Source organism: Oncorhynchus masou, chromosome 31 (genome assembly GCF_036934945.1).
Source record: "Oncorhynchus masou masou isolate Uvic2021 chromosome 31, UVic_Omas_1.1, whole genome shotgun sequence".
NCBI lineage: Eukaryota > Metazoa > Chordata > Actinopteri > Salmoniformes > Salmonidae > Oncorhynchus > Oncorhynchus masou.
Genome location: NC_088242.1, coordinates 63,146,414 through 63,169,700, shown reverse-complemented (window position 1 = coordinate 63,169,700; position 23,287 = coordinate 63,146,414). Strand labels below are relative to the sequence as shown.

Below are 23,287 nucleotides of genomic sequence, written 5' to 3'. Positions count from 1 at the left end.
TCATTTCTCCCCAAAGCATTTCAAAAGATGCACTCTCATGGCATTAACAGGCTTTTATCCCGCCTCTGCTTAAATTTAATGGGATCTGAGACCAGTTGCCATTTTCATCATTCCGAAACTTGGTAAAAAGATGGTGCAAATACGAATTGGTTTAGGGAGAAAAAGGGGTAAGGAAATCACATTTGTGTTAATAGCTTGTAGAGTGGAACTCCTGTAATACCTCGACAGTTTGGCAGCATATAGAAGACATGAGAACATGTGGCCATTTGCTGTCGTCGACATTGTCATTTCTCACATTACACACAGAGCGAGCCTTCAGGACCACTGGGCTTTTCTCAGGAGTTCGTATTTCTCTGGCACCCGAAGTCCCTCGCTCCCTCCCTCCGTCAAGCTTGGAAACACCTGCCCACTCCCACATTCTGCTTGTTCACTTACCTCTGTCACATTACTCTGTTTGTGAGCCACCAAGCTTGTACACGTTGGCTAATTGTTGACCTACTCCGCTGCTGCTTGTCTGGGCCCCTCTTGTCATAGACACACACTTTCCACAACTATTTTTTCTTTGGCTCATCATCTTTCTTTTGCCTAAGGGGAATATTATTCTTCCTCGACTCCACCATGCTGTCTCTCTCGTCTTGTTTATGATGCTGGGAATGAAATCCCCATTGTTCAAATCATTGTAAAAGGTAACTTGGGCATCACGGTCTTTCTCCTGCACACTCTCTCACCCCATTGATGCACTGGGCAACTGTATCATTCCCAGAGCCGCCAATAATGTCTAGGATACTTCTGCACTACTCCAGAATAACGGTATTTTGCTGTACAGATGGGAGTTTGCTATTGGATCGTTTTGGAGCTCTCAACCTCTCTAGTTAGCCTCTGTCGTCCAATAAAATGCATCAGTCATTTTCAGGGCGTTATGAATTTCAATGATATTCTCTGAAGCACTCTTAAGTTACATTTTAATTTAAATTATGCCTATACACAACAATTTGTGACTAAAATATGATCAGTCAGGAGAAAATATCTGAAATCCACTCTCACACCTATACTGTTGATAAACGCACAAACTCATCCGCCGTACTCGTCCAGAGCACTCTTTGAGATGGGGAAAAAGCTCACTTTTTCACTGAGCTCAGCTCGTACAAGTAACATCACACCGGGGATGTTATTGGAGCGGAGTACGGAGCAGGTTGCAATCCCAACTGATTGAGCCACTATAAAATTCCCAAAATGTATCCTTGCCTCTGTTCTTAATAGTTTTTTTTTTAGCAGCAGTTCTCCTCGAGTTGTTACACAGCAGAGATAATTCTGGATATTTTTTCCAATCCCATCGCTGTTGTAGTTTTGCGCTAATGGCTACTTGGCTTTGGAGAATGGGGGCGGTTCTAGTTGTGGGTTTCATGGCCGTCGTTATTAGCTTGCCCAGGTTCCTCTGGGCACCATTCCTCTCTGTTCTCTCCTGAGATGGGTACAGCAGATGGCTTCTAACAGCTGCAACAGACAATTCAGAACAACACTCATGACAAACCCCAACCAAACAGCTTGGGCCATCTTTAGATGCCACTTGTGAAGTGTTATGTACAGCATAACTACTGCTCGTCTCAAGTCCTGCATGTGACTGGAGTACAAACTAGTTCCAAATAGGCTAATGATGAAACAATACCCAGGTATGTGGTCTCACCGGTAGAGCCGTTAAATGGGCATGTGAGCTGCGCTGCCACACCCTGATGCATATTCGAAAGGAATTAATGGAACACTGCATAATCACAACTCTAAATTGTTTGTCATAGGATTTGTTCTACTGATAGTCTTTTCAATTTCAGTTTAAATGGACTTCTATATATTTTTTTTATTTTCCTCTCCCTCTATCCATCCCTCTCTCGCCCTCTCTATCCATCCCCCTCTATCTCAGCGGAGGGTCTTCCTCAGGTCTTCTACTTTGGGCCGTGTGGGAAATACAATGCCATGGTGTTAGAGCTGCTGGGCCCCAGTCTAGAAGACCTCTTTGACCTCTGTGACAGAACCTTCTCTCTCAAGACAGTCTTAATGATGGCTATTCAGCTGGTAAGTAAAGTTTACATCCAAATGACAAAGAAGCTTGTTTTGGTGAATTATGCCCATGTGTCTGTTCTGATTGTATGTCCCAGTGTGGATGTCCATTCAGTTTTTCGGTGTGGATGGAGTTGTGTGTACACCTTTATTTGAGTGCATACGTTTGACCGTCACACACACTACGCTCCCCAGCTCTCACGGATGGAGTACGTCCACTCCAAGAACCTCATCTACCGAGACGTGAAGCCCGAGAACTTCCTCATCGGGCGGCAGGGGCACAAGCAGGAGCACATCATCCACATCATCGACTTTGGCCTGGCTAAAGAGTACATCGATCCCGAGACCAAAAAACACATTCCTTACAGGGAGCACAAGAGTCTCACAGGGACCGCCCGCTACATGTCTATCAACACCCACTTGGGAAAAGGTAGGGCTACAGTACTTCCCCCCTCTACCAGACAACTTGTCTCAACTTCCCTGTGTGGTACTTACATGGATACAGTATAGGCTACTCTCATATTTGATTGGCTGAACTTTGCAATTTTTTTGTAGTCTGTCCTGTTTACACATGGCCATGGGAAGTAGTTTGGGGGTGGGGGTGCTGCAAAAAAGGGGTGGGGGGGGGGGGGGGTGACACACAATTCAAAAATGTGTATTGATGAAATAGTGCAGCTGCCTTCGCTTCACCAGTAAACAGGTGAGTAATGGTGGGGGAGCCTGAGGGACCTCACTTTTATTCTGATCTGTTCTAACTAAATTATATTTAATCACCACAAAAAATCCATGAAAAATTATACAATTACAAACCAAATAAATATGTAAGCTACAGCAGCCAAGGTTAATTGTGGTTTCTTCCCCGTCTTCTCTCTGGCCAATGAAGAACCGTAGGCTACATGTGTGCACTGATGCAGTTTCACCCGTAAAATGTGAATAATTATCATTCATGATTGACAGTGATGATGGCCAATAGGTATGTCTAACTTGGTGTTTGAAGGTTTAAAAAAAATATACAATTTTCTTGAGACAATATGTGTGGACATAAGCAGACAATGCTATTGGAGGATGCATTTTATGCATATTTTATAACGGGGATCTCCAACCCTGTTCCTGGAGAGCTACCATCCTGTAGGTTTTCATTCCAACCCTAATCTAGCGCACCTGATTCTAATAAGTAGCTGGTTTTATAAGATGAATGGTGTTAGTTTCAACTGGGGTTGGAGTGAAACCCTACAGGACGGTAGTGCTCCAAGAGCATGGTTGGTGAACCCTGTTATGATAGGCTGTTCTCTGTCGGTACAAACCTTGATTGAGGAAATTATGACGTCATTTACACCACTGCAAGTCAGATCTGTGGTAGCTCTGTGGCCGATGGTGTCTGTAAACTGCATGTGTGCCCCGCTGGCTTTATCCAGCTGAGCAGAAGCCAAAATGCAACCTTCCTGTGCTCTTGCGAACAGGGTAAATAAAGGACCTTGAATGACAGCACCATGGACAACTTATCCCACCCAGAGACTTGGTGCTGCTACTTCGATCTGCTGCTGACCATGTTTTAGCCTTCTCCATTGACATTGTGTCATAGCCTACACTTTGATTAGCCTACATTGTAATTCATTAAACTGTACTGGATTATTTTACCACCCCAGCATTGTAATCCAATGCATGCACGATTTATGCAATAAACTGAGATACTGTATATTGCGGCGCTGTAATTTTTGGGCGGGCTGCGCTACAGAAGGCTATATTGGTCTGTTAATACAGGACTAGTAAAGGCCCAGTGAACTACTACTTTTTTAGATTTGTTTTACTTATCGCAGCTATACGCTACCGGTCAAAAGTTTTAGAACACCTGCTCATTCAAGGGTTTTTCTTTATTTTTACTATTTTCTACATTGTAGAATAATAGTGAAGACATCAAAACTATGAAATAACACACATGGAATCATGTAGTAACCAAAACACATTTTATATTTGAGATTCTTCAAGTAACCACCCATTGCATTGATGACAGCTTTGCAAACTCCTTTTCCAACAGTCTTGAAGAAGTTTCCACATATGCTGAGCATTTGTTGGCTGCTTTTCCTTCACTCTGCGTTCCGACTCAACCCAAACCATCTCAATTTGTGGAGGCCAAGTCATCTGATGCAGCACTCTATCAGTCTCCTTCTTGGTCAAATAGCCATTTACACAGCCTGGAGGTGTGTTGTGTCATTGTCCTGTTGAAAAACAAATGATAGTCCTACTAAGCCCAAACCAGATGAGATGGTGTATCACTGCATTATGCTGTGGTAGCCATGCTGGTGAAGTGTGCCTTGAATTCTTCTAAATAAATCACAGACCGTATCTCCAGCAAAGCACCCCCACACCACAACACATTTACATTTACATTTAAGTCATTTAGCAGACGCTCTTATCCAGAGCGACTTACAAATTGGACGCCTCTGTTCTTTCCTGCCGGTACATCGTATAACCAGACAGCTGTATGTTGATATTGTCGTCATTCAGCCACGTGAAGCATAAGATGTTACAGTTTTTAATGTCCCGCTGGTAGTTTAATCTTCCGCATAACTCATAGATTTTATTCTCCAAGGATTGTACGTTTGCTAGCAGAATGGAGGGAAGTGGGGGTTTATTCGATCACCTACGCATTCTCAGATGGTAGCCGCCCTTCGGCCCCTCTTTCGCCGCCTCCTCTTCATACAGATCACTGGGACCGGGTCCTGTTCCCGAGGAAGCGGTATAACCTTCGCGTTGGGCTTGTCAGAGTCGTGAAAGGAAAAAAAAGGATTCTGCCAGTCCGTGGTGAGTAATAGCAGTCCTGATGTCTAGAAGTTATTTTCGGTCAAAAGAGACGGTAGCAGCAACATTATGTACAAAATAAGTAACAAACAATGCAAATAAACACAATCTGTTGGGGGCATGTAAAATGTCTGCCGGTGCCGTCTAACACTGCAAAAAATAAAAAATAAAGCAATTATACAGCAATTAACTTTTTGTTCTGAAAACAAAGGGTTATGGTTGGGGCAAATCCAATACATTACTCAGTACCACTCTCTGTATTTTCAAGCATAGTGGTGGCTGCATCATGTTATGGATTAGCTTGTAATCATTAAGGACTGGGGAGTTTTTCCAGGATAAAAAAAGATACAGAATGGAGCTAAGCACAGGTAAAATTGTAGAGGAAAACCTGGTTCAGTCAGCTTTCCACCAGACACAGGGAGATTAATTCACTTTTCAGCAGGACAATAACCTAAAACATAAGGCCAAATCTACACTGGAGTTGCTAACCAAGACAGAGAATGTTCCTGAGTGGCCGAGTTACAGTTGACTTAAATCTACACCAAGACCTGAAAATGGTTGTCTAGCAATGATCAACAACAAATGACAGAGCTTGAAGACTTCTCAAAATAACAAAATGGGCAAATGTTGCACAATCCAGGTGTGGAAAGCTCTTAGAGACGTTTGGCATTGATTACAGCTGTTTCTACAATGTATTGACTCGGATGTGAATACTTAGGTAAATTAGATATTTCTGTATTTAACACCAGCTCCTCCATGCTTCACTGTGGGAAATACACATGCAGAGATCATCTGTTCACCCACATTGCATCTCACAAAGACATGGCGGTTGGAACCAAAAATTTTCCATTTGGACTCCAGACCAAAGGACAACTTTCCACCGGTCTAATGTCCATTGCGTGTGCTTCTTGGCCCAAGAAAGTCTCTTCTTCTTATTGGTATTATTTAGTGGTGGTTTCTTTGCAGCAATTTGACCATGAAGGCCTGATTTCTCCTCTGCACAGTTGATGTTGAGATGTCTGTTACTTGGACTCTGTGAAGCATTTATTTGCGCTGCAATTTCTGAGGCTGGTAATTCTAATGAACTTAACCTCTGCAGCAGAGGTACCTCTGGGTCTTCCATTCCTGTGGAGGTCAGTTTCATCATAGTGTTTGCTGGTTTTTGCAACTGCACTTGTAGAAACGTTCAAAGTTGTTGACATTTTCCAGTTTGACTGACCTTCATGTCTTAACGTAATAATGGACTGTCGTTTCTCTTTGCTTATTTGAACTGTTCTTGCCATAATATGGACTTAGTCCTATTTGGTAAAAGACCATCTTCTGTATAGCCCCTATTTTATTTTTTATTTTACCTTTATAGGCAAGTCAGTTAAGAACAAATTCCTATTTTCAATGACGGCCTAGGAACTGTGGTTTAACTGCCTGTTCAGGGGCAGAACGACAGATTTGGACCTTGTCAGCCCGGGGGTTTGAACTTGCAACCTTCCGGTTACTAGTCCAACGCTCTAACCACTAGGCTACCCTGCCGCCCCTACCTACCTTCACAACACAACTGATTGGCTCAAACGTATTAAGAAGGAAAAATTCCACAAATGTATTTTAAACAAGGCACACCTGTTAATTGAAATGCATTCCAGGGTACTACCTCATGAAGCTGGTTGAGAGAATGCCAAGTGTGCAAAGCTGTCATTAAGGCAAAGGTTGGCTACTTTGAATAATCTCAAATATAAAATATATTATGATTTAACACTTTTTTTGCTTACTACATGATTCCATATGTGTTATTTCATAGTTTTGATGTCTTCTATAATTCTACAATGTAGAAAATAGTAAAAATAACGAGAAACCCTCAACTTTTGACAGGTAGTGTATGTGTACATACATAGCCTTTCATGTCTGTAAGCCATAGGTAATTCAAATTCAGAAAGGTTCTATTTTGTTCCACATTTGGAGCTCAACGCATTGAAAGTCCAACATAAGGATACCCAAGGATATGGTAGGTGGGATAGACGTCGGTTGCAGTTTAAAGCGGATACCCCTCCCTTTTTGTTTCAGAGCAAAGTCGACGGGATGACCTGGAAGCCTTGGGCCACATGTTCATGTATTTCCTACGAGGGAGTCTGCCGTGGCAAGGACTCAAGGTAGGGGAGCTAGGCATGATATCAGCTGGGTTGTTTTCATTAGGCACAAAGTGCAGTCTGTTTTTCTATCCATTATCTGAATTTGTCCAATTCGGAAACGCTCATTTTTGTTTCCTGTTGCCTGGCATTTTACTACGATATACTCTAATAATCACAACCCAGATATTAGGAGAGTGTGATGCACTACTACTTGTGATTCAGAGAGTGGTCGAGGGAATGGTAGCCTAAACGAACCAGACGAGCAAAAAAAAAGGGAGATCGAAAGACTGCTGAGGAAGTTCAACATTAGTGGGAAGGAGATAAGATGGCAAAAGTGTGTTGAATTCAGTGTGCCTTCTACCTACAGGCTGACACACTGAAGGAGCGATACCAGAAGATTGGCGACACCAAGCGCAACACTCCCATCGAGGTCCTCTGTGAAAGCTTTCCAGGTATTGCCAATCTTCCTGACCTTGACAGTAGTGCCTGCCTTTGTGAAATGGTTACATTTCCTAAAACACGTTCCGCACAGCATACGTAGTAAAATGGCAGTAAATAATTGCAATAGAACGTACAAGAGCGAGCTGTACTAAGAAATGGGCTTAAGTGAGCAGAAGATGATTCTTGAAGGAAAGGCGCACCGGGGAGGGATCGGAAGAATATGCACTTGCAAGACAATGTTTGCGAATGTTTCCTTGACCTTTTGAATGCTCAGTGACCACATTTTCTCCTCTATCTCCTCTCGGAAGATATTGGCCTTGTCTTTCAAGTATATCTGTTGGAATGGCTCAATTGTGTTCCACCAAAAAATGATTCTACTTTGTTACGTAAGGTGCTGCAACTCCATGCAGCCTTGGTGCAGTCTATTGTCCGGTACTGTGTGACTAGATGGAGCTCTTGTTTTGCCTGAACCATGTTGACTGACTGTGTCAACCCCTTGTAGAAGAGATGGCCACGTACCTGCGCTACGTGCGGCGGTTGGACTTCTTCGAGAAGCCCGACTACGAGTATTTGAGGACTCTGTTCACCGAGCTGCTTGAGCGCAAAGGATACATTTTTGACTACACCTACGACTGGGATGGCAGAGCGATTGTGAGTAGCTAGCGTTCACGTGCTAAATAGCATAAGTGTAGTCTCAGGTACAATAGTCATACAGAGGCTATTGAAAGAGACTAGAGAAAATGTGCTGATTAGCAGCAGCTTGTTAACTGTTCAGTCCCATATGTCTTGGTGTAGTAATAACTTTATTTGTGTACCGTTCATAGCTGGGAAGCTGTGAAATCAAAAGTACAATAGACATTTAAAACACAAGTGAAAGAAGACAACATACTTTCCTTGGGCAGCTCTTCACTTGAGCTTTTTTGTCTCTCGTTCTCTCGCTGTCTCGCGCTCTACGTTATATTTACTTTGTTGTTTCTGCTCCAATGGGCTCTCTCGCTCTCAGCCTACTCCAGTGGGGTCTGTCAACGTGGACTCGGGTGCGTCTGCCATCACGAGAGAGAGCCACGCTAACAGAGACAGGCCCTCTCAGCAACAACCCCTACGGAACCAGGTAAATCCAGTAGTCTAACATTGCAGTTCACTTCAGCTCTGCCTGTATCTGAAAATGCCAATAATTTCACATAAATATACTAAAATCCAATTCATAAGTCAACAAATCCTCAGAAAATAATGAGATTTGTTTTGGAGCCACTTCATGAATGCAATTTCAGTCTGTTTCCTATAATGTCATCAACCCCAATGGTTTTACTCAATTCTATTTCCACTCCTGTCAGTTGAATTGGACATGGAATCCAATTCCAAAATTGACAGAGATTTGAAATGGACAGTTGTCACAAAGTGCTTATACAGAAACCGAGCCTAAAACCCCAGAGAGCTAGCAATGCAGATGTAGAAGCACAGTGACTAGGAAGGCAGGAACCTAGGAATAAAGTGAGAGGGGCAAAACAGCAGGTCCGGGAGAAGGTAGCATAACTGTTGAATAGGTCAGGGGTCCATAGCCGCTGGCAGAACTTCAGAAACTGGACCAGCATCACGACTAAGTGGGATGGGTGGGGACAGCCAGGAGTCGTCAGGCCAGGTAGTCTTGAGGCATGGCTTAGGTCCTCAGAGAGGGAGGGTGTCCTAAGATAGCACAAGACACCACATAAGACAGGGGAATTACACCAGATGGGACAGGTTGACCCAAGCCCCCCGGCACATAGACTATTGCAGCATAGATACTGAGACGGGGGGGTGACGACAACAACAATGTGGTCCCGTCCAAAGCTTACCCCCGAACAGGGCCAACCAGGCAGGATATAACCCTACCTATATTGCCAAAGCACAGCTAAAGGTATATCAAAGACCACTAACTTACTACACTGAGACAAGGCCAAGTACAGCCCATGAAGTTCTCCCCCACCACACGATCCCGAGGACAGTAAGGATGGGATCAAACCAGTGACTTAGCCTCCATAATAGGGTCAGAGGAAGAGAATCCCAGTGGAGAGAGGCGAGCCGGCCAGGCAGAGACCGCAAGGGTGGTTCTTAACTCAAGTGCCTTTCCGTTCACCTTCGCAACCCTTTGCCAGACGACACGCAATCATAGGATCTACTGAAGAGATGACTCTTCAGTAAAGACTTAAAGGTTGAAACCGAGTCTGCATCTCTCACATGGATCAGCAGACCATTCCATAAAAATGTAGCTGTATATGAGAAAGCCCTGCCTCCAGCTGTTTGCTTAGAAATTCTCTGGACAATAAGAAAGCCTATGTCTTGTGACCGTAGCGTACGTGTAGGTATGTACGGCAGGATGAAATCGACGAGATGGGTAGGAGCAAGTCCATGTAATGCTTTGTAGGTTAGCAGTACAATCTCAAAATCAGACAGACTTATCAGGAAGCCACTAGCGCTGGAGTAATATGACCAAATGTTTTGGTTCTAGATCGTAGCAGCCGTATTTAGCACAACCTTGTATTTAGCACACTGACAATCGATAAGCATTGCTTGTTTGAACACCATGTACACTCCCTCCATCTTATTTGGAGAGTGAAGCCTGAACTTTCAATTTGGCTCTATACCTAAGCATTTTGGATTTTAGATCCGATGTTTCATATGAGGCAGCAAGCACAATGTCACCTTCTTTATTTTACGGTATTTTCATACATCTGTTTTAACTTTTAGAAGGGGAAATTCTGTACTGTTGCCTCAAAACATTTGATCTCAAATCCATAATGCTGTAGTGTAGATCCAAATTGAAAATTCAGGCTTCACTGTCCAAATAATATGGGAGTGCATATGGTGTTCAAGAAAGCAATACTGTCCAAATAAAGGGGAGTGTAATTGTATAATTGACCTAGAGTGAGCTGCAATGCTGTTAAAGGTTCATGCCAATGCTATTGAGTTGAATGACATGGTTTTGGGATTGTCTAAATTTGATCTCAATAAGCTTTTATAGTTTACACTACAGTACATCCACCATCATTTAAATTAGTGCAAGTAGTAGACCATATAGTTTGTTCCAACTTGATGCCTCTGCTTATGCTCCATGGAGTTCAAGCCTTGCTTTCAATCATCTTTTGTTTTGGGTTTGTCCTATTTGGCTTGTTTAAGTGAATTATATTTCTCTGCATATTTGCGTTTGGAAGAATACAGAAGCAAATCAGCTTTCAGGTCAAAATAGGGATCCTAGCATGTAGTCTCAGCTGATATTTCAAATGTTGGCACCAAAATACCTTGTCCATATCCGCCTCTGCCTGACTGTTCGACCGGAGAGGCATGGAGAGCCGCAAAATGAATTTCTCCGCTGGAAGTCCTCCAACTTTGCTCCCGACAGGCAGGGAAGCTTGTCTCAAATCTGATTGGCTGCAGCTTGAGTGGTGCTACTTGATTGTCCTATGACTGCATTGCGCCCAGGAGGCCCAGACTAATCTCTAATCAGTACTCCACCTGTGCCACCATTGGTGCTACAGTATGTGCCAGACAGAGATTGTGAGATGGAGAGACAGAGGGAGGGTGGGAAGGAATTGATATGGAGGGGGGATTTAGGTGGAGGGAGAAAGCAGAAAGAGATGGAAGGTGAAGAAGGCAGAGTGTACTTGAAAGAGAATGAGAGGGGGAGAGAAAGGAAACGTCCTTGGTTTTGAGGAGGTCGACCTAGATCACCCCATTAGGTGAGTCATTTTACTGAGCAAGGGCTTCAGCCTCGCGAGACAGGAGATGCCAGTCAGTCTGAAATGAACACAGTGTTTTCCAGTTGAAAGCTCCCAGACTGCGTAAGTCACCTGCCAAAACTCCTGCAACAACTCTATTAGCAGCTAATCCCTCAATGTCCTGTCACGTACAACCTGTCCTGTCCAAGGGAACGGTGATAAAAGAATTACAGGGGGACAAAGCAGAGCCTGCCTGGTCCAGACATTTCAATCAATATAGCCAGGATTCAGGTCAAAGAAACAACACAAGTCTCTTAGAGAAGAAACCAGGGTTATAAAATAAGGAAATTTAAAAAAAGATGATGTCAAACATGCATACAGGGTTTCTCTTAACTGGCTAAAAACGTTTTGCTTTAAATACACAAATGTATCTAATTTTAAAGCTGTTGGTTTTGCCTTTTCACGCTTACTTTTTTGTTTTGACCTGGTTGTTCTCAACTTACACGCTTGGCAAAGCCGTGAATACGTCTCACCTTATTTTTTTTGCTTTTTTTCTGTGCTGCATGGCCTGTCGGCGCCTTCCTCTCTCGCTCACTTTCGGCCCACCCACGTCCCCCCCCGCCCATCCGCCTCCCTAATCAACCAACCAGATGGCAGCATCAGACCGCAGAGGAGCATGGGATGCACGGCAGACAAATTCCTCCTACCTGAGCAGCTCACACCTGGCTGCAGACAGGCATGGGGGCTCTGTGCAGGTATACACCAACAACGGAGAGACCCGAATGTTAACTACATGTACACTGGCTGCCTTTCAAACCTACAAACCTGCTTCATTCCCTATGTCCTTGATAGCCCTCTAGCTTACAGATCAGAAGGGACATAGACATAGTAGATGAAAGCAATATGGCAGAAACGTCTTATTGAATTGCTAGGTGGGGCCCTCGCCACATTGCTTGCACCACCTGCTCTTTGCACTTAAGATAAAATGTTGTGCTGTATATGTGACGCTGTTATGATGAGCAACAGCGGAGGCTGTCCGTGTTGTGTTTCTGTGTTTAGCAGCAAGAGAGGAGGGACAGCAGCAAGCAGACACTCTGTCTGAGGAGGAGGCAGACAGGGAGAGACAGGTTCACAAGGCCCATCAGACAAACACGTTCAGTCACATTCGAACAAGAACCTTTCCCATTAAGGGAGACCGGTAGTAAAGGAGTAGAGGTAAAGGCTAATGAGATGGGTAAATGGTGCCACACATGGATGTCTGGCAATGGCTAAACTGTATGGAGGGAGATTGGTAACTTCACTTTAGTTGATGTTTCTGTGGTGAGGACCTACATACTACTTTCATGGGCGTGACCGAGCAGGCGAGATACCGTAAGCATTTATTACAGCTGATGTCAATGTAACATCTTATGACAACCCGCTTTACGCTAACTTGACACTTTGTTGTTGTTGAGATAGTTGGCTTGACCTACTGCAAGCTAGTGTGCATATGTGAGAAACAATTTTATGTTGTGACGGTGTTAAGTTAGTTGTCACAAAATGAGGCAAGTAGCCTAACGGTTAAGAGCATTGGGCCAGTAATCCAAAGGTTGCTGGTTCGAATCCCCTAGCCGACTAAGTGAAACATTTGTCTATGTGCCCTTGAGCAAGGCACTTCATGTAATCGTGACACATTGCGCTGTATTATGATCATGCCAGTGTTTGATTGACCTCAATGTTGTATTTGTCTGTTTTTAATCCTCCTAGCAGAATAATCCTTATTTTGGCTTGATTGATATGACCTTTCCCCCCCATGTGCCTCCAGGTGGTAACCTCCACCAATGGGGACCTGAATGCAGACGACCCAATGACGGCCCATTCCAACGCACCTATCACAGCGCAGGCCGAGGTGGAGGTGGTGGAAGAGGCCAAGTATGTAGCTAGCTCTCTCTCTCTTTGTCGTAGCTAGCTCTCTCTCTCTCTCTCTCTGTCGTAGCTAGCTCTCTCTTTCTCTGTCATAGCTAGCTCTCTTTCTTTGTCATAGCTAGCTCTCTTTCTCTCTCTGTCGTAGCTAGCTCTCTCTCTCTGTCGTAGCTAGCTCTCTCTCTCTGTCGTAGCTAGCTCTCTCTCTCTGTCGTAGCTAGCTCTCTCTCTCTGTCGTAGCTAGCTCTCTCTCTCTGTCGTAGCTAGCTCTCTCTCTCTGTCGTAGCTAGCTCTCTCTCTCTGTCGTAGCTAGCTCTCTGTCGTAGCTAGCCCTCTGTCTCTTTCAGTAGCACTTTGTTATTATTTGTATTGGAAGAAGTCAAACTGCTTGAACCAGGATCAAGTCCAAACAAGTTGTCTCTTGTGGATGGAACCTGTTCGGACCGGATGGGGTTTTGATGGGGAATCTCCTGATAAACTGATCATCTGCAACAAATCCAAATTTGATTCCGTTAGTTTCAATTACAATATGAGGGGAAAAGTTATTAAGATTATTTGAATTATTTTCTTAATGTTCTGAAAATATACCAACTAGCTAAAACAAAAACTTTCAAAATAAAAAGCCACTTCCTTGTTTAGTAAGAATCTGTTCTACCTGTTCAATCATCATTTCAAAATAGTGAATAAGTACCATATACCTAACTTCACATTCAATGTCATCTTGTAGATTTACAGATGATATCCCTATTCTGATTATTCCCTATGATTGTCCTTTCCTCCATTGCCCAGACACAGTTTTGTCTGTTACCCGTGTGTATGTATGTGCATGCAGTTCTACATTTCAGAAGGACTATCTTGAGTTGTTGTCCCTCTCTTTCTCTCTCTGTACAGTATTAATATGTCTTTTCTCCTCACACTCTGTAGCTGCGTGAAAATGCTCAACCTGTGGTGAGTCTCCGCTCCCATGCACATCAGCCATTCAAAAGGGAGTGGACCAGACTAGCACTAGACAACATATCCAGCACTGTGTTGGTTTCTTGGCTTCACCCCTTCCATTAAACAAATTACTATGTTACTTTCCTATTGGGTTTTAGGCCTCTCACATGATGTGATTTAATATCCTTTTCACACTACTGAGAGGAGCTGAAGGATGGTTATGTAGCTCAAATGTAAAGCTTTTGAGAGTTTGTTGAGTGAACTGGAAGGACTAATGCCTGGGCCACACAAAGATTTTGTTTTCTGTCAAGAACGCATTTGCGAATGGCGTTCTTACAGGGCACGCAAAGAATTAGAACGTTGGTTCTACAGTTATTAACTTGCGTCCTTGTACAATCTAATTGCAGAACTTGACAAATGTTTTTGGGCCAGCTGGGTAGCATACAGAGTCTGGGTGTATTCCCTCCCCATTGAATGTTTGCTTTCTTCTTCACCGTCACACTCTCACACTCATTCTTATACCTGTTAAATGTTCAACGTCCATTCTTCATGACCTCTAACCCGTACGTGCCACTGTTGGGTTTGTTTACAAGCTCACATTTTGAATATTTTAAGTTGAGTTGAGTGCAACATGAGTCTTAAGGGATAATAGTGAGAGCTAGTGAGAGATACACACGGAGTATACCAAACATTGAGGACACCTGTTCTTTCCATGACCGACTGACCAGGTGAATCCAGGTGAAAGCTATGGTAGTCACTTGCTAAATCCACTTCTATCAGTGTAGATGATTGGGAGGAGACAAGTTAAAGAATGATTTTTAAGCCTTGAGACAATTGATACATGGATTGTGTGTGTGTGTGTGTGTGTGTGTGCGCCATTCAGAGGGTGAATGGGCAAGACAAAACATTTACACTAAGTGCCTTTTGAACGGGGTATGGTAGAAGGTGCCAGGCGTACTGGTTTTCGTCAAGAACTGCAACGCTGCTGGGTTTTTCATGCTCAACAGTTTCCCGTTTGTATCAAGATTGGTCCACCACCCAAAGGACGTCCAGCCAACTTGACACAACTGTGGGAAACATTAGTGTCAACATGGGCCAGCATCACAGTGGAATGCTTTCGATACCTTGTAGTCCGTGCCCTGACGAATTGAGGATGTTCTGAGGGCACAGCCTCAGTTCTTTAGGTGTTCCTACTGTTTGGTATATTCAGTGTAGATTGCCAAGTAACTGTCCTTCCTTCTCTCCCTCTTCTCATTCCTTTCCTCTCAGGTGCTGTTGCTTCTTCAAGCGAAAACGGAAGAAGAACACTCCACGGCAGAAATGAGCTCCTGCTACTCTGTCCGATGTCACTGAGCGGGTTTGGTTTTAAGGAAACTAATTAAGGGGCATTTCCAGTTGTAGTTGGGAGAGCGACTTTTTATTACGAGAGATATGCGATTCTTAATGACCCGGACCTACTGAATGACCTTCGCCACAGAGACCTTTCTTTGATAATTTGACCACTGACACTCCCTCTGGATACCAGAGAACATCTCTTAATCTTCCTCAGTTTTTTTTTCCCCCTTTTGCTCAAGTGGAGATCAAAGTCAAATATCCCTCCCTCTCTTTGAGGGACTGAGGAAACCAATCTTGCAGTCTATAGACCTCATATTTTTTCTGTCTCACGTCTCTCTTGCGCTCTCTCTCTCCCCATTCACCAAACACACTCACATCCCCAGTAAAAGCAGGTCTTAAGCTGTCCCTAATTGTTTGCTTTTTGTTCATGCATATTTATGTCTGTACATATGTGTGGATGTATGAATGTGTCCTAATGGTTAATTGATTCATATGCCACCCAGCCCCTCCCACTTAGCCCTGTTTGACTGTCTTGGAAGTATAGGAGGTATTAGGGCAATTCCACATCAGGACAGCCTGCAAATATTTTGGGAGTATCAAATTGTTCTTGCAATTCTCACATAGAAAGTTCATTGGAAGGAAGAATGTTTGACATGCTTTTTACATTTGTATCATTTTTTTTCTATCCTAATGAAAGTGGTTTTCTGGTACTTTGGAAGATACAGTATGACCCATTTTATATATAGAAGTTGACATTATAGGTCATTAACCAATTACAACCCTCCTTTAGAATTGCACATTTAGCAATTCACCAGCAGAGGGAGTTCCCTTTTGAATCCATTTTCCCATTCACTGTGTTGGTGGTGCTTATGAAAGCCTACTCTGGAAATGTGATGTACTTGTAGAGTGTATGTATATATATATTGTTTCAAACAATGTCCTAAAATGAGCAAATCTAAAATTGTATTTCAGAATGTAGACATAGTCCATATGTTAGAGCACACTATAAGGAGTATAATGACACCAAGATGTTCTGTGTCATGTATGGTGCATGGATCATAAGATCTTACAGGAGGCATGTATAGGTCTAAAAAGGGCCTAAAATTGCTACTTACATCATGATTATCTAAAAAAATAATAATAATTAAAAAGCATGTCGAACATCCTTCCTTCAAATGAAGTTTCTATATGAGAATTTCCATAGCAATCCAAGTGTCCCAAAAATATTTCCGGGCTGTCCTGGCATAGAATGGCCCATTTATAAATAATACTACAAAGTCCTAAAGTAACCTCTTGCTAAATGCCGAGACGTCGCTTCATGTCCCCTCATAGATCTGCAAAGACGTGACCGGTGTAAGCAGTATGTTAATAGTTACACTTTTGCTTCTGGTTGGCTAGGTGAAGTTTCCACCACATTGCTCAACAAACATCCAGTTCTTTCACATCTATAAGGGTTTATTTGGGATTGGGCATAAGTGGTCAAAGCAGAAAGAAAAGGAGGGAACAGCGAAAGACCAGCACGTTCCTAATGCATCCCTGCCAGGTAAATAAACCTGCTTGTACTATTCACCTCACAAGTCACTTACTACATTTGCCTGGTACCTCCATATTTGTATTTAAAAACTACTAAAAGTGCTAATTAGAAGGATAAGCAAGAAAATGTAAGACAGCAGTTGGTGAGTGACCAAAGGGATGTGTGTGGACAGAGGACCAGTTGTTAACAGATCGGGATTTGTTTCTGAAAATGATTTGTATTCCAGATCCCTGTGTTTGATGCACTGTTCATTATAGCAAATGCACATCATTGCTTGTAACCACTTGCTCCTTTTTAACTTCAGGCCTTGGTCTATTGTACATTTTTGGGGGAGACAATCTATCGACAATAGATCAGTTACGAGTTGCATTTTGCATTGCTTTAGTTAACATTGCACGTATCCCTAAACTGGTCCCTGTTATCCACAAACACTTAGATTTCTCTGTGGATGAAGGAAAAGTTGCTTCCAAATGCTGATCTAAGGTCAGTTTAGCTTTTTTTACCTCCTAATATTTAAGGCTAGGATTGGGATGGAATGAACTGATCCCAGATGTGTACTTCGGGTCAGCTTCTACCGCCAGTCTATACAGAATCTTGGATAAGGAGAACAGACTTAGCTCTCCCATTGATTTACATGCTACTGCTCCCTCTTCTGGCCTTAACATGGAATGCCTTAATCAGATCACCTCTCATTAGAGCCTATCAGGATAGGTGTCTGGTCACTGCAACAACATACCAGCCAATAAGAAGACATGCATGTTGACGAGTCTGATTCCAAAAGAGCGGCCGTTCTCAACTCCAATCCTGGAGTACCATCTGGTGTTGCAGATTTATGTTCTAGCCCTGCCCTAACACACCTGAGTCAACTAAGTTACAGCTTCAATGCAGCCTTTTTTACATTTATTTTTTATCTCCATATCAAATTAGTTCTGGGTAACAATTAAGTACCTTACTGGCATTGTTTTAAATTAAAATGGTCAAAATGAAAGACTCTTAAAGAGCAATTTCTCAAGCTATTTTTTTGCTCGGACTGTCAGTGATCTGAGTGGGGAAGGGATAACTGTAAACGAGCTGTTATTGGCAGAGTGGTTTGGAACTCCATAATTTCACAGTATTATTCCAACCTCAGTGTGGAAATGTATATAAAACACAGAAGAATCATGTTTTTGACTGCACTGGGACTTTAAGTATTTGAATCATGTCTGTTAGTGCTGGGCCTGAACAAAAAAAGCTGCAGTGCTGCGGTGTGGACCTTCAAGACCTGGACTTAAAGCCCCCCATGCAGTCTTTACTATTTAATTTTAAATCATCACTGTGTCTAATAAATCACTGTTTATTTCATGAAAATAACAAATATATTTTTGATCATTTAATACCCTGAGCCTTCTTTGGCCCTTGAAATGCTTTCTGACCATGTGGGCGTTAGGAAATATGTTTGAAGAAACAGCCATAATTTTACATACACAGCCATAATTCCGTTTACAATAACCTGAAAAATAGAGTCCCCGTTATGTGAAACCAGGATAAGATACCTGAGATATGCTGATCTTAGACGGGATACTGTGGCATGTAAACATCTCATCACTGTTTGCTGCTGTTTTTTGCAGTCTACACAGGCACAGTTGCGCATATCATTGGTGTTGTGTGATGTTTTCATAAGTCAAACAAATCACTCCAAAGAGAAGGCGATCTGCGCTGTTCGATCCATCATAATTCCATAATAATTGAATTTGCTGATACTCTGCACTGGACTGTATAGCATGCTGGCTACTTTCACCCCTAATTTATACTCTTCTGCTTATAATTTCCGACATTTGGTAGGTCGAATCATTTCGGACATTTGGTAGGCCATTTCTTTGTCAACTATAGTTAGATACATGCATATTTTCTTCTGTCATAACGTGTTACCATAGAAGACTAAATAAAGTAGTGCTCACCAGAATGTCTTACATCGATAGAATGAATGCATTACACAGGAGGTTGGTGGCACCTTAATTGGGGAGGATGGGCTCGTGGTCATGACTGGAACGGTATACGTGTCAAACACATGGTTTAATGCCATTCCATTCGCTCCGTTTCAGCCATTATTATGAGCCGTCCTCCCCTCAGCAGCTTTGACTGCTGCATTTGTAATCTAGTTAACACCAGCAAAGTTGTGTTTCGTTTAGGGACCGGGAGTAAACGCAATAACTCAAACACTGGAAAGATTGGTCCTGAGCAAAATGTCCAATGTCATCAGTTTGACCGGTTTAAAGGAAATTAAAAGCAGAGAACTATGAAACATTTCTGTTAAGACTTCAGTTCTTGGGTGCATATTTTATGTGCTTGAAAGACTGTCTTCTGGCATAACTGTGTCAAAAATAACACATTACAATCGCCAAAGCATTTTCTCAAGAGATGCTGATAGAAAGAAATCATATTTCTCCTCTCCTGTTCCCGAGACAAAATTATAATTTGTATCATTGTACTGCAAGAAATCCATAATTCTGCAGGAGTTAATATTATATTATGCTACATGTGAGAGGTTATAGGCCTACAGTAAGTGTCCATATTTCAGTTACTTTTCCATTTAACCCATATTAACTATAATGACTAATATTCTGTTTATACTCATGAACGGGATATCGAAGGTGCATGTAAAAAGCATATCCCGAATAAGAACTTAAGCGGAATATGAGCTACTGTGCGCATGTAAACGTGGTCACTATTTAGCCTGTGGAAATGGTCGCATTTTGTGAGATGATACTGTGGTGTGTCTCACTTTAAATCAATATTAGCGCAGACATGGTTGAGAAAGCAGAATTTGAATATTTAAAATATAGGAACCTCCTTTGTGTCCTATGTAATGTCATCGGAGTGAAAGGAAGTGAATGGCCTCTGCAGTCAAAACATTTGAGGCTGTGAAATGCTAAAGTTGAGAATGATATTCAACCCACCCCAGTGTTAACTCCTGAAGGGTTATCTTGTCTGTTTCGATATATTGTTTTGTTGTTAATGTGAACAAAAAATGTATGATGTACTGTAATTTTACAAAATGTAATCATTGAATGACCTTGCTTTTTGATGGGGGAAGGTATTTAAACAGTGATTTGAGTGCACTACTTCTGCACCTACTGTTGTCTGTAGTTAGGATGCCGGTCTCGTTCTCTACGGTCTCGATCAGGTGTGTCAAACTCATTCCATGGAGGGGACTAGTGTCTGCTGGTTTTTCTTTTTTTTCTTTCAATTAAGCCCTAGACAACCAGATGAGGGGAGTTCCTTATTAATTAGTGACCTTAATTCATCACTCAAGTGCAGGGAGGAGCAAAAACCCGCAGACGCTTGGCCCTCTGTGGGATGAGTTTGACACGTGATCTAGGTACTATCCACTTTCATTTGTGTGTTATGGAAATGGTGAAAAGAACTTGAGGCAAGGCTGGGGGAATTGTCAATTTCCTTATATGCTTCTATGGAATAACTCCCTTGTACACAGACACACAGGCGTGAAACCCAAGCACAGTGTTCATTATTTTTACTTTTTTGTCTTTTGGCGGGATCCCAAGTTAACACTGACTAATGCCCCCTGGTGTGCAGGATGACTTGTATTTCCTATGATGACACATTTTATCTTTGGCATGTCCACTCCCTAGCTGCCTTTTATGGATGGACAAACAAATGTTCTGTATATTTTTGAGTAACAAAGAGTTTTTGTGTGCTGTGTGTGGATTTAAGTTATTTCAAATGTACTTGAATGGAAAGATATGGGACGAGTCTTGGTGGAATGTTAGGATTTACTCAGATGCCATTGTCGGACTAAATTATGTGCGTATGAGCAATGTTCTTTATGCATGGATTGGTCAATTGATTGGTTGATTTACCCACATGTCATTGAGGCTTTTAGACATCAATGCTGACCACAGCAGGCTAATTGTGTAGTGGGTAAAAGTCCAGGCTGAGGCTGTTGTCATTTATCTCTCGCCCTTTCTCCCTTTTGCTCTCATTCAACTCTTTGTTGAGGACTTCCTCCCTTCCTTGAAGTAATTACTGATCTAACCAGAGGAGGCTGGGGTCCTATAGGAGGATGGGCTCATTGTTAAGGGCTAGAATGGAATATATGGAACAGCATCAAACGTATGGAGACAGCATGTTTGACTCCGTTCCATGTATTCCATTCCAGCCATTACAATGAGCCTGTCCTCCTCTGGTTCGATCAGTAAGGATTTGACAGGTGAAAGTGATGACTTTTCCCTCATGGCTTTCACCTGTCCAGTCATATCTAATTAGTGATTACTTAAAGGACAGGGAGAAAGGACAGTGTTCGTACCAGGACTTTTGACATGCTATGAGGCTGGTGCAGCACGAAGGTGCTGACCCTAGGGTTTCTTGAAACGACAGAGGACTTCCACTGACTTCCACATGGCCCTGGTGGCAGTATATATTTCTATATTTGCCCATAGAGCTGTCTGATCCCACTGTGGGTCATTTTGAAGCCTTACATTCCCATTGCTCCATGACATGTTAACATAACCCCCTCCAATGGCAGGGTTTGTTTGAGATGTCACTCACTGTATTGGGATAATCTATGGATAGATGTATACCTCAGAGAAGCCATTTCTGACTCTCACCACACACATGCACATTCTCATTCCCTTTCTCCTTTTTGCTCGCTCACTCAGTCTTTGCTCCCCAGTGCCAGCTTGTTGACCTCTGGTGCCAAGGGCGCTGAAATGTTAGCGTGTTGTAGACATGAGCCCTATTCTCTGCTCTTAAGATGGTGTCATTTTAGACCCATTCGGTGGGTTAGCTGGATCATTGCAAGTGATTCTGAAAAGCCATTCAAAATAATAATAATTTGCCATGTTATGCTTGTGTGACAACCATACCATCTCAGAATTTGTGTAGTGAAATTATTTTGCTTTGGCGCATTTAGGTGACACGAGGTTTCTACTATAGTAATATTGCTTATGATTGCAGATGATTTGCTTCTTTCATTAAGTATTCTAGGCCTGCTTGTTTTGCTTGATCCCAACCACCAAAGTTATTATTTTGTCATCCCTGTTTTCTTATTATTGTTAATTTTTATTAAGGAAACCACTTTATCAATATATGTTTTGCCAACTTTTGTGTACATATGAGAAGTCCTCCCTAAATTATTTAGATGCTGCAGAGGGGGCATGGCTTTTTACCCTCCCATCAGCAACCAGAAGATGACACTGAGTCAGATGGCTTTGGCTGGTTGTATCCTCATGCCTTCTGCATACTGCATAAAGGGGTAGATTTAATTCTACCTGAGGTCTTCTCATTGGTTTTAAGCACAAAGTTATTGTATTGGTATACTTTGTACTTTTAAATAATACTGTCCTGCTTAAATTAGCAAGGTCCACCAGGGCCTTAATGACCATTTTTCATTCTTACTGTCATTCCAGATAATCTCTGCACTTTCTCAGTGTTTGAGGGACCATTTATCAACGGTTGCTTGCATTTGTCTACAGAACTGTGTAGGGTGCAAGCTGCAAATACTGCTCAAGTGAAGACTTCCTGACATTACCTTCAGAGTTGCTTATATACTGTAGACCTCCAGTGGTTAGAGACAAGACTGCAATATTGTAATGATTATTTTTAATAGTAAATTATGTGAAGTTTATTTTGTTTTTATGTTCAAATTGGAGTCTATTTTCTCAGCCTGGTTTTCTTTTCACCCTCTTCAAAGCTGTGGAACACAAACTTGTACAGTGCTATGAGAGCTTATGTCTCGTGTTCTCTGGTAATGGTTTCAAAGCTATGAATATAAGAATCAAGTCTTAAAATCGTATTGTGAATATTGTGTTGAAACATGAATGTTACTTCAAAATGTATTTGAACGCTTTAACCAACCTAGTTAAGGGCTCCTATCCTGAAAAACCCCTCGTTTCATTTCGTCAGGCTTTTGAATTACTTTTTTTTGGGGGGGGGGGGTGGACTGTCTTATTATGCCTACTTCCCAGAGGCCTCAAGTGAAACATGTCATGGGACCTTTCCAAAATTTCACTACACTACTTCACAATAACTCAACTCAAGTTTGCACCCGTTTTTTTTATGTCAAATAAAAATCTCTCTTAACCTTTACTCTTGGCCCTGTGTTTCTGTCCTTGTGCTGCGGACTTCTTGCTGTCCTAGAAATACACAAGATCGTGTCGTCTGATTCAATTAATTTACTTTTTCATTGTCTATCGGGATGCTCAAATGCACTTTGTCCAAGTTTCACTTGAGTAGGTTAGAGCTAAAGCCTGCACCCTATAGTGCTCCAGGGTTGGTGAGGGGTGACGATGTTGCATTGTGTGAAATGTGCAGCCCTAATAACCATATCCCCAAAACATGTTAATGAACTGGAGGTATAAAAAGGTGACTGAATATGGGAACACTGTCAATCCTTTCACTTCAAAACACTGTACAATAGAATAAAGTGTAAACTTATTATGATGTGTAGGATATAAAAATAATTGTTCCCAGCAATTTAT

At 42.3% G+C, this 23,287-nt stretch overlaps 1 protein-coding gene across 9 annotated transcripts in view; it reads left to right on the top strand.

Moving 5' to 3' along the window:
- LOC135524262 (casein kinase I-like) overlaps nt 1-22,895 on the top strand; it is a 58,647-nt gene extending 35,752 nt beyond the window's left edge. The window contains exons 6-16 of one of the 9 annotated variants that reach the window (XR_010452924.1): nt 1,916-2,067; nt 2,248-2,482; nt 6,907-6,992; nt 7,339-7,423; nt 7,915-8,063; nt 8,416-8,523; nt 11,755-11,859; nt 12,909-13,015; nt 13,931-13,954; nt 15,212-16,820; nt 22,217-22,895. Coding sequence is in view for 8 of the 9 variants with exons in the window: in XM_064951646.1 (XP_064807718.1) it covers nt 1,916-2,067; nt 2,248-2,482; nt 6,907-6,992; nt 7,339-7,423; nt 7,915-8,063; nt 8,416-8,523; nt 11,755-11,859; nt 12,909-13,015; nt 13,931-13,954; nt 15,212-15,266 (1,106 nt within the window). In the remaining variant the exon portion in view is untranslated. Of the gene's footprint in view, nt 1-1,915; nt 2,068-2,247; nt 2,483-6,906; nt 6,993-7,338; nt 7,424-7,914; nt 8,064-8,415; nt 8,524-11,754; nt 11,860-12,908; nt 13,016-13,930; nt 13,955-15,211 lie in introns of all 9 variants that reach the window. The other 8 variants (XM_064951647.1, XM_064951646.1, XM_064951651.1 and 5 more) reach the window with 8 other exon arrangements.
- The last annotated feature ends 392 nt before the right edge of the window (nt 22,896-23,287 follow it).